Source organism: Pezoporus flaviventris, unplaced genomic scaffold (assembly GCF_033815535.1).
Source record: "Pezoporus flaviventris isolate CSIRO_AGI_PZ_B2104156 unplaced genomic scaffold, CSIRO_AGI_Pfla_v1 ptg000045l, whole genome shotgun sequence".
Lineage (NCBI taxonomy): Eukaryota > Metazoa > Chordata > Aves > Psittaciformes > Psittacidae > Pezoporus > Pezoporus flaviventris.
The window spans coordinates 2,792,234-2,807,506 of record NW_026892593.1 but is presented as its reverse complement, the minus strand read 5'-3'; the positions used below and the strand labels follow the sequence as shown (position 1 = coordinate 2,807,506).

The window sequence follows — 15,273 nt, the reverse complement described above, 5'->3', positions numbered from 1 at the left end:
GCCCTTCGTGCTTTCTGCTTTGGCACAGGAGTGGCCAAAGCAGAGGGAGAAGACTGAAAACCAGGAGATAAAAAAAAGAGTTAAAAGTGGGGACATAATCAAATCAGCATGGCCAGAGCCATTCCTAACAGTGGCATCAGGTTACTCCAGGCCATCACTACTCCAGTTACTTATTCATTTAGATTACATTTCAGGACCATGCCTGCAAATACTTTTCAGCTTCTGGAGGCAGCATGGTAGCCCACATTCATTTTGTTCTGCTCCACTCTTGGGCATTCTACAGAAGATATTAACTCTTTCCCCACTGCTTCATAGGAAGTTAGGGGTTATAAAGAAAACAGCCTTGTTTCCCTCGGGAAAGGATACAGGAATCTGTGTTTGGATGCTGTGCTTAGAGCCACATCTCACTAGAAGGAATACACTTTGGAAGAGAAGCTGAAATAACTCCACAGGGGGAAAGCAGAATGGGACTGAGACACTGCAACTGTGCCTCCTGCAATAGGGGGATGTGCTCCTCAGCACAGAGCTGTTCTGCAAACCCATTTTTGCAGGGAATTGCTGAAAGGAGGGATTTGAAAAGGCCAGGTCCTTGTTTCCGAGTGACCTGAAAAGAACAGAAAGAAAAACCCCATTAGGGAGCTGGGGAGAGGCCGGGGCAGGCAGGGACCTGAGCTGCACAGCACTCACATTAAGGTCAGCTGCTGTTCTTCGGGATTCAGATGATTTAGGTTACTCTGCCAGCTGGATCCTCTCAAGGCTGATGCTAAGGAACACAAAAGCCTTTTGTCCTTCATGGGGAGACTTTTGAGTACAAGGAGGCTCCTGCCTTTTTCTGTAGGCATTTGAATGTCTTCAATTCAGATATGTGTGGCTGTATTGTGTAGTCCAGGGGAAAAAACCCACACCATTAACATCAGTAGTGGCGCTCCCTGCTTCCTGTGCTCCAGATATTGCTCAGTTCTAGGGGGTTTGCTTCAGATTTTGAACAAATCTTTAGAAATAACCCCATCAGTCTGACAAAGCATCAGCTAATACTGCTCCAAAGCCTTCCATGAGGTCACTGGGGTTTGGAAGGGGCTCTGATACATGAAGTGTTATCAGATAGGTAATGAGGTACCAGGCACTGCTTTTAGTGACCCTTTTCAGTGCATTCCTCTCAGACACATCATGAATCAGGTGGGAATGTTTTGCTGTGCAGGTCATAACCTGCACGGCTGTTGCTGTTGTGGCTTTCTGACTCAGCAGACCTGCATCCTGCATGAGGGCTCTTAGATCTGCTCACTCCCCTCTCAGAAGCTCTTTCCTGCTCACCCTGAGGCAGTCTGTTCAGCCTCAGGCCCCAGCCACCCTAAGGATGGGCACCAACTACAGACCTACCCTGGGCAGGCCGCAAGAATAATCTGTATTCATTCATTCATTCGCTCACAGGTTAAAGAAAAGTTCCCCACCCTCAGTGTCAGGTTCTGGGATGAGTTTGCAGGGCCGGGTGCTCTCCTCTATGTTTATCAGCTCGCTGAACTAGATGTGTTGTTAATGAACGCCTGTCATTTTACAGTCACGGTGTTGTGCTCTGCTCTGCTGCAGGACTTCCCACACCCCTAACAGCATTTTCTGCTTACAGGAGCTCACAGGAAAGCTGCCACGAGAATACCCCCTAGATCCTGGGGAGGAGCCGCCTATTGTAAGGAGAAGAATAGGAACTGCCTTTAAACTGGATGAGCAGAAGATCCTGCCTAAGGGAGAGGTGAGGCTGTGCCCTTCCCTTCCAGCCCTGTGTCCCCACCTCAGGTCTCTAAGATATCCACCACGCACCACATAGGAAGCATCAGTCCTATAGCCATAGTTACATTAAACAACTGTAGTTGGTCATAGTGCCTTTATATATATATATATAATCAGATATAAAGCAGGGAAAGCAGTGAGAGTTGGTGGCCTTAGTTCAGGCTTAAAGGTGAAATCCTCAAGGTTCAGCTCTGGCTTTGCTAGAGGTAACAAATAGCCTGGGTGAACAACAGGACCATGACAGTCTAAGAGCTCTGGTGATCAAGTGCAGTGACTCGTGTGAGTAGGGAGCACACCCTTAACCCATCTGAGCCCTGCTGCTGCCCTGAGTTATTGCAAACAGCCACTTGCTCTCTGCTTCAGCAGCAATCTGAATTCACGTCTCCCCTAAGCAGGGAGAAAAGCATCACTGTTATCCATCTTAGCCCTGCAACAGCAAGATGAAAGCATTTTGGTCTCCAGTCCTTAAACAAAAGAGCCTTCATCCCTACCTATGGGGAGCTGGAATTATGTTTTCCCAAGTTTGCCAGGGAGTGTTTGTTCTCTTCCCTTGCTCCCACAACGTGCTGGGTCAGTGCCCTGAACCATGGCTGTGAAAACAGGCCTGCAGCAGCTGTAAGGCGGGACCGGATCCACAGAAAAGCTATTGTCTTCAGAGACGCATTTGTCTCAAGACACTTGTGTATATTCCAGGCTTGAGTTTCCCTTTTATTTTTGTAAGAGGAGAGACTGGAGCTGTGTGACTGTGTGGTTTAGGGCTCGGCTCAGGCAGGGAATTAACTGTTTGTCGTTTCATTGGCATTTTCCTGCTCCTGGAAAAGTAAACAGCTGGAGCTCTTTAGTTGTGTTCTCAATGGAGCCTGGGAGAGGAATTCCAACACTCAGATATTCATGAACCAACACATTTAATTAAGCTTTTCAAAGGGAAAGCACGGCTTAACCGAGTTATTCCTGAAACCCCTGCAGTCTGCTGGCTGCTCAGTTAGAATCTGATCTCCAGCTTCCCCACATCTTATTGCTACAGGGCAGCTTTTGGGGCCAGCAGGTGAGGAATCTCCTTACTCCAGTGGCAAGGTTAGGTGGGGAGAGCAGGAAGGTAAAGCAGCTCCTCCTCACTGCAGGCACTCTGGCAGCAGCAATCCAAACACGCTGATTCAGCTTTTCTCTGCCTCCCTTTTCATCTGTCAAACTTGAAGACCCTGTTGAAAACCATGAATTTCTCTTCTTGAGGAATGAGCTCTGTTTATTTGGCTGCCATTTTGAGAGCATTTAGAGAGGCCAGCGGTGATTTTCAGGTGCTTTTCAGCAAATGCAAACATTAGAAACTCCATTTAAAACCAAAGGTGAAATACTCCCTCAGGCACATAAATTCAGGACTGATATTACCAACTGTGACAAGGACCTGAAGGGAGGCCCTTCCATCTGAAGGCAGATGATAGCTCTGATTTTCAGAGGCTTTATTTATAGGGGCCTCACTGGAAGAAAATAAACAGCTATGGCCCAGAGGAAAATTAATATGTTTTTTCTAAGATATACTGAATGATTTAGAACTGAATCTGTGAAGGTCTGAAATGACAGCTCACATCAAGCTCACCGTACCTTTACTAAGAGCTTTGGCAGAATAAGACTTGCACAAATGGGTCTTATTGTATTTCTTGGTAATCGCCTCTACCTGGTCCATAATTCCTGGTTCCGGGAAGGATTTTACCAGAAGACAGCAAATCAGGTTTCAGGCCTTAAAACTCCGTGGTGTTAAATTCACTTTTAATAAATTGGCACTAACAGAGCTTAGAAACCCCTCAAAGCAAAAAGGGATCTGTTAAAATGATGAGGGGTGGGTTCAGTGTTCAGTAGAATGAGGGAAATGATCATTATGGGTTTAAGGCAGTGCTGACTCACCACGGACAGCAAAGGGATAAAGCCCAGAATAAAAACTTGAGAGAACAACTTCAGTCTGATCAAATCCCACAGCTCTTGCTGCATACTCTGCTGCTGGACAAAAAGAAAGGGTTTGAATTTGCATAACAGGATCTCCATGAATACACTTCCATCAGCACTTGCCATCTGAACTCCCACCATTCACTGACAGTAAAAAAAGCTTGTCCTTTTTTCCCCCTCATTTGCAATGTGCTGTGTTCCCCTTCCTAGCAGACTAACAGCAGAAACTCCATCGAGCTGGGGAAGGAAGCCAAATCCATTGCAGATTAGCAGGGATCTTTGGAGCTCACAGCTTGAGGTCCCCGTGCAAACCAGGACGCTCTATATTGGTTTCTGCATTGGCATAGATTGGCCTAAATCCCTTGGCTTTGGAGGATAACTAAAAACCAGTAGGTAGCTTCCAGGGTACCCCTGGCTGCACTTAAAATCTCAGCTGAGACACTGCAAGGGCTAATGTTGGGGGAACTAGTCATGTTTGGCATAGAGGAAGCTTGCTGTTACACACTGCTCGCTCTGAAATCACCCTCCTGGCTTGTACCTTGAGGACAATTTTCTGGTGCAATGAGTTGCAGGAGCTCATACTATCCCCTGGAATTTGACAGCCATAGGCCAGGGAGGAGTTATGCCATCTTTGGCTTCTTTACCCCAAAGAGTTTGATGAATGCCAAGCAAACCTGTCAAGGAGGTTAAAGCTGTTAGTTTCGCATCAGTACGTAGCATTGATTTCAAATGGGACTCAGATTTGGAGACAGGAAACAGGGAGGGGTGGATAAGGAGGCAGGGGTCACCCATAGAGGGATGTAACAGGATGAATGTGTCAGTAGTAGAGCTAGGCCATATTGAACTGCATGAAAATCCAAACAGCACATCAGGGCTAGGGCTGAAGCACACACATTCTTCTTGCATGGGTCATCATTTCCACCAGCTGTGCTCCAGACACTCATGTGAGCAGATGAAGGTGAGGTGGGCATGCTCAGGGAGGCCCTGAGGTGAGGGGAGCAGCATGAGTATGGATGCTTTGCTGATGGAGAGCCTTAGTTGGAGGCCATGGCAAGGTTCAGGGAGAGCTTCCCCATAGCTGTGCTGAGAGAGTTTGATGGCAGCCAAAATCCACTTACCTTTCCCCAGGAGGCAGAGCTGGAGCGCCTGGAGAGGGAGTTTGCCATTCAGTCCCAGATCACGGAGGCTGCTCGGCGCCTGGCCAGTGACCCAAACGTCAGCAAGAAGCTGAAGAAGCAGAGGAAGACATCCTACCTGAACGCACTGAAGAAGCTGCAGGAGATCGAGAACGCCATCAATGAGTATCGCATCAAGTCTGGGAAGAAGCCAACCCAGAGAGCCTCCCTGATCATAGATGGTAAGTGGGACAGCACCCACGGCATCACAGAAGGATCTGTGGAGGGCAGGGAGCAAAATCTTTGCTTTGAGGGACAGATCATAGAGTCACAGAATGGTTTGAGTTGGAAAGGACCTTAAGATCATCCAGTTCCAACCCCTTGCCATGGGCAGGGATGCCTCACACTAGACCATGTCACCCAAGGCTCTGTCTAATTCTGTCTTGAATGCTGCAAGGATGGAGCATTTACCACTTCTTTGGGCAACCCATTCCAGTGTCTCACCACCCTCACAGTAAAGAACTTCTTCCTGATATCAAACCTGAACTTCCCCTGATTAAGTTTAAACCCATCACCCCTTGTACCTATCCCTACAGTCCCTGATGAAAAGTCTCTCTCCAGCACCCATGTAGCCCCCTTCAGACACTGGAAGCTGCTGTGAGGTCTCCACTCAGCCTTCTCTTCTCCAGGATAAACAGCCCCAGCCTCCTGTCTTCATACAGGAGGTGCTCCAGCCCCTGATCATTCTCGTGGCCCTCCTCCATCCCTCCTCTTCCTTCTCCTGTCTGGAGGACTCTGCAGGTGCTGTCCTCTCCCATCCTGCATGCTGTGCACTGGGGATGTGCTGGCTCACAGCACAAGGAGCAGTGTCATGCTGCAGAGTACAAGCCTGCCAGGAAAGCAGACTGTGAGCCCTTTGTTCACCTATAACATCACTGTGTTAATGTCTCCTCCAGAGTGGTGCTGTACAAATACAATCAATGTTCACAGATTGGGGTGAGCTGTCTAGCTGAAAGGCATCTGTACAATCAAAGTGTGGCAGTGTCATTGCTGTGTTCAAATGCTTTTTTTTTCTTTCTAATTTTTTCTTTACAATGGAATTCTCAGGGCACTTTATGGATTACTGGGTTGTTGATTGGTTTTTCATGCAATCCATTAACTTGCTGCTGTGGTTCTTTCTCCCTTGCTGATTTTGCCCTTTCCCTTTGACTTGCAGAGCTTTTCTCTGTGCCTCTGTAGCAGGAACTGAGATTAGAGCTGCTGTATTTGTGACCTGGGTACCAAGTTACACCGCAGTCAGGGATAAAAGGCAGCCAGGAGGACACAGGATGGGGGAGGCAGCTCAGTGTGTGCATGCCAAGGATATGAGAGCTGCTCCTGCTGCTACAGAGGATGCTCAGAAAGCATTTCCCTGAATTAGACAAAACTAGTACCTAGTGTGAGCCTTTACTTAGCAACAGGATGATCATTTTAAGAAGGTGGGGATCAAACCCAGAGTCCTTAAGGCCTGAGATACAAATCTTTCCAATGGCACCATGCCATCTTGCATCCTCTGGGGATCTCAGCTCTCCCTTGTGACTCAGTCTTAATCTCCATTAATTGACAAGAGTTAGCAGCTCCCTGAAAGGCAGCCTGCTAGTGAGAGGCCTGGCCTGCAGCTCTGCTCTCGGGGACTGAGAGTGCTGAGTCAGTTGTTCATAGGAATCTTGCCCCTCAGCTATGGGAGGAGGAAGACATGGGTGGCTGCTTAAGGCTCAGACTCAGTGGACAAAGATCACACTGCAGTTCAGTAGTCACAGTGATTCTCGGGCTTGGGATTGGGCTGGAAGGGACCTTAAAGCTCTTCCAGTTCCAACCCCCTGACACAGACAGGGACACCTTCCACTAGAGCAGGTTGCTCCAAGCCCTTGTGTCCAACCTGGCCTTGAACGCTGCCAGGGATGGGGCAGCCGCAGCTTCTCCGGGCACCCTGTGCCAGCACCTCAGCACCCTCACAGGGAAGAGCATCTGCCTAAGAGCTCATCTCAATCTCCCATCTGACCATCTAATATCCAATATTTCCTAATGTGACCATCTTTATATTTTCTTCCCTTCAGAAGGAAACATTGCCAGTGAAGACAGCTCCCTCTCAGACGCCCTTGTTCTCGAGGATGGTACGTTTCTGCTGTATGTTCTAGAGGGCAGGAAGGAAAAAGGGAGGGATGTGTGAGCTCCTGATTGACACTCGAAAGGAGGAACTGTTCTGTATAATAATCCATGCAAAAATCCCAGTATCAAAAACCACTTGGCTTCCCCCGACTCCACCTTGTAGCCAGACACCAGGCCTGGAGCAGTGAATATTGCTGCTGAATTGAATCTGAATTCTTTCAGAAGACAGTCCCAGAATCTCCCTTATTTCCTCTTAATGTTGCAGTTAGTTTAATGCATTGCATTGCACAATCTTGTTGGGCATTCTTTCCCAAAATGGGAATGCCAGTTGGTGCGCTACTAACAGCTGGGTCTTCAAGTCGCTCCTGAGCGCACCCAGGGGAAGCAGGGTGAGGAAGCAGGTTCAGGTATTGTGCTGCCATTGCAGGTATCACACAGCCATCACCTCTCTCCCTTCTTCTCTTCACAGAGGACTCTCAGGTCACCAGCACAATCTCCCCTCTCCAGTCCCCACACAAAGGACTCCCTCCCCGGCCCCCCTTGCACAACAGGCCGCCCCCCCCGCAGTCACTGGAAGGCCTCCGCCAGATGCATTACCACCGCAACGACTACGACAAGTCCCCCATCAAACCCAAGATGTGGAGCGAGTCATCCTTGGATGAGCCCTATGAGAAGGTCAAGAAGCGCTCCTCACACAGTCATTCCAGGTGAGCCAGTTAGCTTGAGGCTGCATTCCAGAGATATCCCCTGCTTTCACGAGGGATGGGTGTGAGCCCTATCAAACTTCCTGAAGCCATCCCATACCAGAACGAGGTTTTTAGGTGTTTTGGCCAATAAGCATGTCATAAAAATAGGCTGCAAACACAGGAGCTGCTTCATATCTTGATGTTACTGTAGAAACCATTTAGAAAGGAAGGATGGTGGATCTTCTGAGGGCTTTGACAGGGCTTGGCCTTGACCTCTGGCTAATGCAGAAGCACAATGTCTGGGATGCAGCACCAGCTGCCCCAACTCCCGCTCCCCCCCTCAAGATCACAGGCACATGCCTGAGATCTGGAAAGAGGCGTGGGAGCCCTTTTCCCCCATCCCTGCCTGGAAACTGACACAGGGTGTTTGCTCTGCAGCAGTCACAAGCGGTTCCCCAGTACCGGGAGCTGTGCTGAGGCAGGAGGGAGCAGCTCGCTGCAGAACAGCCCCATCCGGAGCCTTCCCCACTGGAATTCCCAGTCCAGCATGCCATCGACGCCGGATCTACGGGTACGCAGTCCGCACTACGTCCACTCCACGCGGTAAGTCTTCTCTCACCTTACCTGGAATAAATGTTCTTGGCTTTATCCTTCCCCTAGGATATGTATTAATTCCCAGTTCAGGCAAGGAAATAAACCAGTCCTGTTCATGTAAAAGGCTCATGTACGGTTGTTGCCAGTAGGGAATCTTTCCCAAACTGAGATCCTGAAATCACATCAGCATGATCCTGCCCCTCATCACTTCCCCAGAAGTAGCCAACCTTTTCTTCCAATGGGACCTTTCATCTCAGGGACTGTTTATAGGTGCTCCAAACCCCACACCACTTTTAAAAGAGTTATGGAGCTACTGCTAAACTCTGCAGTAAGTTCCTCCATGGATCCCTGAAGAGAACATGTTGTTTCCTGTCTGATACGAACTGTTGTGTAGTGTTAGTTCTCTCTCAAATGTTGGCATACGTGTGAACTTGTGTGGAGAGAGAGCTTGTGTATAGCAATCCACCCAAGGATCCAGGTGGCACTGGAATGAGCCCAAGGCTGACAGAGGAAAGAGCTAAGTGTGTAAGGGATGTGATTTGATGTGCATGGCCCAATTTGAGTCCAATTTTCATCAGGATTTCCACAAAGTGTTCAGCTTCATTGCTGTTTTGCTCTTGTGACAAATCCCATGGGCACTGCAGGAAGCAGAGCTGAGCCAAAGCTGTGTTGTTAGGTACCCTGCCCCAAGGGGAAGTGCTACCATCATTCAGCTCAGCATAAATCAAGAGTCATGCTAACACATCAGACTTGGGCAGAGACAATACAAGGCATTAAGACCCTGGGTCAAGTGTGTTAGAAGTGTTTGGCTGAGAATACCTTTCACAAGTGCAATGTTTGTTAACACTGGAGCCAAGCTGCATGAGAAACAAGCTTGGCACAAGGCTTGAGAAGCAGCCTTGACCGGGTAGGGACCATTTGGGTATTTGAAATAACCATTGCCTGCTCTGTGGCTCATTCATGAGCTGCATGCCCTGGCCTTGGCCATCCATCATGACAGCGTGTGGCTCGTTGGGGAGTGTTCCTGCTCCCTGAACAGATGGCTGAAGCTCTGCAAACAGCTGGGGTGAATAGAGACCACCCAGACTTGGCCATGAATCGAGCCTTGTAAGCTGTGATTTGGGGTAGTTGCCTGAAGGGGCCATCACCCAATAGCAGTCCCACACATGCTACCCATGGCTGGGCCCCAGTAAAACCGAACTGCTCAACAGAGATGACTTTTTCAGTGACCAGGGTAGAAATCACTGCATTCTGGGCTAAGTATGGGCTGTCTGTCTGTCTGTTTGTCTGTCTCACACCATGTGAATTGTACCTGTGCAGAGCATTCAAAGGCTACTTGTGAGGGAATCCCACCTTTGAGGCTAAAGTCTTGGGGTTTGCAGAGCTGGAGTGAGGTGAACCTGGTACACAGGGATGGGGCTGATCCAAATAGCTCTGCCACACCAGCAAAGCTGGGGCTTGAGGTTCCCCGTTTTGCCCTTCAGATTGGGTCTTTCCCAGGGTGGCAAGCCACAGAGGAATTGTGCTGGGCAAGGGCATGTCCCATGTGGTGCTGCAGACTGAATGCCACCACCAAAGAGACTGGAGAGGAACAGGAATAGGACCTAATCACTCCAAACCCTGCAGCAGGGAAGCAGCCTGCTTTGCAGGCAGCAGCCCCACACAGTGCTGGGGTGGGGGGAGGGTCCAAGTTTTCAGTGCCCTCAGTCCATTGCCTGTTAAGCTTGTCTTGTGTGCACAAGGGGATGGGGAGTGCTCTGTCCTGTTGACTTACCAGCCTGGATTTCTTCCCTGCAGGTCAGTAGACATCAGCCCAACCAGACTGCACAGCTTAGCTCAGCACTTTAGACACCGAAGCTCTAGTTTGGAGTCGCAAGGAAAGCTCCTCGGCTCTGAGAATGAGACAGGGAGTCCCGATTTCTACACCCCAAGGACTCGTAGCAGTAATGGCTCTGACCCCATGGACGACTGCTCTTCCTGCACCAGCCATTCCAGCTCTGAGCACTACTACCCCGCTCAGATGAACCCCAACTACTCTACCCTGGCAGAGGATTCCCCATCGAAAGCCAGAGAGCGGCAGAGGCAAAGGCACAAATCGGCAGGCAACCTGGTCTCTTCCAATTCAGGGAGTATGCCCAACCTGGCTGCGAGGAACGGGACAGGACACCACCGTGTGTACCTGCACAGCCAGAGCCAACCCTCCTCCCAGTACAGGATCAAAGAATATCCCCTGTACATTGAGGGCAGCTCCACACCCGTGGTGGTGCGGAGCCTGGAGAACGACCAGGAGGGACACTACAGCGTGAAAGCACAATTCAAAACCTCCAACTCCTACACAGCGGGGGGGATGTTTAAGGAGAACTGGCATGGGGATGAAGTGGACTCTGTCAGGCTCACCCCTTCCCGCTCCCAAATCATAAGGACTCCATCTCTGGGCAGGGAGGGTCACGAGAAAGGCTCGGGTAGGACTGCAGTGTCGGACGAGCTGCGGCTCTGGTACCAGAGGTCCACGGCCTCCCACAAGGAGCACAGCCGCCTCTCGCACACAAGCTCCACCTCCTCGGACAGCAGCTCCCAGTACAGCACATCTTCACAAAGCACCTTTGTGGCGCACAGCCGGGTCACGAGAATGCCTCAGATGTGTAAAGCAACATCAGGTGAGAGCCCAGCCTGGGCAAAGTGAAGGGATACAGGGGAAGTTCAGGTTAGATACAAGGAGGAAGTTCTTTACTGTGAAGGGGGTGAGGCACTGGAATGGGTTGCCCAGAGAAGCTGTGGCTGCCCCATCTGTGGCAGTGTTCAAGGCCAGGTTGGACACAGGGGCTTGGAGCAACCTGCTCTAGTGGAAGGTGCCCTGGCAGGGGAGTGGAACTGGATGATTCCAACCGAAGCCATTCTGTGATTCTATGATTCATGCCGTATGGGTTCATGCTGGAGAGCAAAGCCAGACCATAGCACATTATCTGGCCTTCACATGTTGCTCACCAAGTCTGTAGGCATAAGACCGGGGGCAAGCCTTGTCCAACACACTCATCAGGTGGGAATTCTTTCCATGCAAATCATCACTTTGCAATGATGGGCTCAAAAGACACTGAGGGACCAAAGCCCTGTTGTTATCAAGTCTTTCCTCAGCGTGCAGCTGGGTTTTGGATGACGGCACTAGCAGCCAAACATGGAGAAACCATGAGTGGGGAGTCTCTTAGTAACCACAGTGAGGAGAGCAATGCAGCAAGTGAGGGCTCAGCACAGACCAGGAGAATGCATGTCCGTGGTGAAATACCAAAAGCATGAGGAAGGTAAAGTGGGGAGCATTCCAGCCCCTCCACCCCCAGTGAAAATGCTTGAGCAATGACATCTCTGTGCACTGCTGGGACTTGGCTTTCCCTTGCAGCTCCAGCAGCTCTGCTGATAGCATCCTGCAATTCAGAGCACTTTAGCTTGTGCAGTGTTGTGCCCATCGGGCAGGCACAGAGCTCTGCAGAACTCTGTGCTGTTAATATTAAATGGTGAGAAAACAGCCAAATTCATTAAGCTGAGGAGGCCACTGTGTGCTATGAAACAGCCCAAGGTTAAATATTTACTGGTCATCAGTCACTGCTGGACAAGCCAGTTTGGACACATCAAGGACTTGCTAAAACCCCGAATCCAGCCCCATGTGTGCACTCAGAGAGGAGGTTTGACACCAGGTTCCTCATGGGCCTGAGAAGAGGCTGATTTATGTGTGATGCCAACAGTTGTAGGAGGCTCAGATGTGGACCAAGACACAGTCCAACAGCTGCTGTAACCATCCTGTGTCTCCATATGAAAATCTGTCTTCCCCCCCTTTGATGAATGGGCATTTCTCTTCCACCCAGCAGCAGAAAATGCCTGAACATAGGAAAGCTTTGCCTTGCTTAGCTTTGGAAACCATATCAGTTCAAGGAGGTAATGTAGGGGGGAGCATGTAAAAGCTGCTGTCAGGCAGCCCATTCCCCCACCCAGCTGGGTCTTTAAATCTAAATGTGATACCTGGGCAGCACAGTGGTGAATGTGCTCAGTAATCACAGCTTGTGGTGACCAGCTGGCAGGTAGATTGCATTCAGTGTCCAGTTAGAGCTACGGGAGGATACTGACTTCCAGGGCTGTCAGCTCCAAGGAGCAATTAGAGTTTGGTTTTCTCTTTGAGTGTCATTTGGTAGCAGGTGAAGAATTTAACAGCACACAAAAGGCTGCCAGGTAGAAACAGCCATAATTTCAGCTGATGAGCCCTAGCCAGTAAGTCTACTGGACTGCAGACTGTCCTTCAGCAAGTCATGGTTCTAGGCATATATTACATTTGGAAGGTCAACGCTGTATGGATTTGAGGAGGAATAAAGATTGGTCAGGTGGATTCCTCCAAGAACCACTGCCAATGGCACATTTTTAGTCCAGCTTGTTTCCATCTTTGTTGAAGATGAACCTTCCTCTGGTCCATAGCAGTAGCGTCAGCAAAACCCAGCTTCAGTTTTCTATGCACAGTGAAAGGCAGTTGTAGCTTTTGCAGTCTTCAGAGCTGTCGCCCTCCTTTGCAGATGAAGCAGTGTCCTTGTCCATCCTGTCACCACTGCCAGCCCTGGCTCCCAGGGACACAGAGCATCTCCCACCACCAAGGGAAGCAGGACAGGCTGGGCTCCTCCATCTCCCATGGAGATGTGCAGCAAAACCCATTAGCTTTCATGCTGGGACAAACATGGTGCTTCCCAGGCTGGCTCAGGAGAGTCTGGGTGGTTGCACGCAGGCCGAAACAAAGCATTCCTGCAGAGCTGAGGCTGGATCCAGCCATGACCCACAGCAGTGTCAGCAGTAGGCTGGCTGCTCCTGTGCCACGTTCGGGATGAGGTCTGACTCCCAGGCGGTGTTTGCTCACAGCCAGACATGTTTCTGCTGGTCTGACCACCCTGACCCTCGCGCCCTCACCTCACTGGTTCTTTGCCTGCCCCCTTGGGTTGTTTTCCAGCTGCCTTACCTCACAGCCAGAGGAGTTCGACACCGTCGAGTGAGCTAGCAGCCACGCCGCCAGGCAGCCCGCACCATATCCTCGCGTGGCAGACCGGGTGAGTGTCCGTGCCATCGGGTTAAACAACTCACCTCACTCAGTGCCACACTAGCACAGGGACAGCACACACATGGGGAACATCTTCCAGGTCCTCCATAGCCTGCACATCTGCACAGAGCATTCCCAATTCCCATCCAGAGTGGTGGAGCTGTAGTTCAGGCTGACCAAGACACAACCATGCCACCCACACCAGCAGAACTGCTCCAAGCAGTGCCAGATCCACAGGGAAAGAAGCCTTGCAGGTTCTTCCTGCTTGGGCAGTCTCCTTCCTCCAGTCTTCCTATGTTGAAATAGCTGATCTTTCCTGTAGCAACTATCCCACTGGCTGTGCAGACCAGGAGGATCTTTGTTGGAAAGGCAGGGTTTGGTGCCTGCCATACTTGTGTCTAGTTTTTCTGCTAGGTTTTCCTGGCAGTGCATCTTAATGACTATAAAGTGCACCTTTATTCAGCTACCACTAACTTACCATGAGTGAGTTATTCTATGCAGGTAGCCATTACTCACGTAAATACAGTAATTGGGTTCTTTGGCACCTCTTTGTGAGGCAGGGAGTTCCAGGTGTAAGCAAAGAGCATTCTGTAAGCACCCATGGGTATTCTGCAGCAAGCTCCAGTAATTCTGGCCTGCCACATGAAATAAAGATCATTTCCAGACCCCCTCTAATTCAGCACATCCCAGATTTTTGCATCTAAATGGAGTTTGGTGAGATCAGCTATAAAGTTTCAGACTACAGCCTCAAAATACGACGTCCTTGAGTAGGAAACCAGGTACAATTCCCTGAGCTGTTACCGGTCCCAGTTCACACTGCAAACATTTCACTGTGCAGCCACTGGAAAATCTCATACTCCTTAATTTCTTCTGGTCACCTGTGACCGAGTTTGAACTCTGGTTTCACTCCAGCTCTGCTTGTGACTGCGCTGTAAAATGGAGATGAGGAGCACCATAACCACAACCCCCTTAGGCCTACCTTAGGTTTTGATATCCAGCCTCACATGAGCTTTGCATGGGCTTCCAGCTTTAGAAAAGGAGGATTTTCCTGGTCCCATTTCACAAAAGGCCAAGGGATCACAAGACAGGCAAATGGCAGTTATCTTCACTGCACCCTAAAGTTTCCACTAGGAAGGGTTTGAGTCTAGACTCAAATTTCAGTCTCCATCCCAATCCTAACTCCTCTAAATATCTACATGATGCTCAGCAGTAAACCTGGTGAGCAGCCAGCTGAGAAATCTGTTTGGAAAAATCCCAACTCCCATTTTTCCTCTCAAGAAAACTCCTGCACCCTGTCTCCCATAGCAAAAATGCATCAAGCCAAATTCCCAGCTGGTGAAAGTGAAGTTATCTTAGATTTATAGCTTTGCACCAACAACCAGTGCAAACAGAGCTGGAGACAAATCAGCACTTCATGCCTGAGCATAATACCCTAGTTACGAATTCAGGTCCAGGTTGCTGTCAGATGAACAACACAAAGTGCAGGAGCTGGCTGTGCCCTCCCAGCATGACCCAGACAGATTGACACTTCTCCCCAACATGCTTTTGTGTCACTAACTCTTTCTAAAGATGAGTCATTGACTTGTTTCCCCACTGGATTAATAAGCTCGTAACAATGTCTGTGTCACTTCTTCTCTTTAACATTTCCTCTCTCCTCTTTCCTTCCTTTTTTTGCTCTCCTTTGTTCAGAGAAGCAACAGACAACTCACCCACTATGGATGAGTCTCAGTCTCCAACCCACCAAAGTACTGATGAATAGAGGTATAGTAAGGGGCCGTTTTGTTCTTTCATCCTCCTGCCTTACAGTCCGTGAACACAGTGTGAATAACCAGCATCCCGCTGTCCCAGTGGAGCAGCCCTTGTGGTTGTGTCCCTCCTTGTTTGGCAACAAGGCTTCCTTCAGCCCTGGGAAGAACAACTTGAAAGCATCTCCATGCCCTCTCTGTGC

The 15,273-nt window shown here is 49.7% G+C and overlaps 1 protein-coding gene across 6 annotated transcripts in view; it reads left to right on the top strand.

The window, feature by feature from the left end:
- The window catches only part of FRMD4A (FERM domain containing 4A), a 380,055-nt gene that overhangs the window by 361,372 nt on the left and 3,410 nt on the right, over window positions 1-15,273 (top strand). For 5 of the 6 annotated variants that reach the window (XM_061467215.1, XM_061467216.1, XM_061467214.1 and 2 more), the window contains 7 exons: window positions 1,622-1,744; window positions 4,849-5,077; window positions 6,932-6,988; window positions 7,453-7,690; window positions 8,108-8,272; window positions 10,061-10,920; window positions 13,239-13,335. In XM_061467215.1, coding sequence (XP_061323199.1) covers window positions 1,622-1,744; window positions 4,849-5,077; window positions 6,932-6,988; window positions 7,453-7,690; window positions 8,108-8,272; window positions 10,061-10,920; window positions 13,239-13,335 — 1,769 coding nt within the window. Of the gene's footprint in view, window positions 1-1,621; window positions 1,745-4,848; window positions 5,078-6,931; window positions 6,989-7,452; window positions 7,691-8,107; window positions 8,273-10,060; window positions 10,921-13,238; window positions 13,336-15,014; window positions 15,087-15,273 lie in introns of all 6 variants that reach the window. The other variant, XM_061467212.1, reaches the window with a different exon arrangement.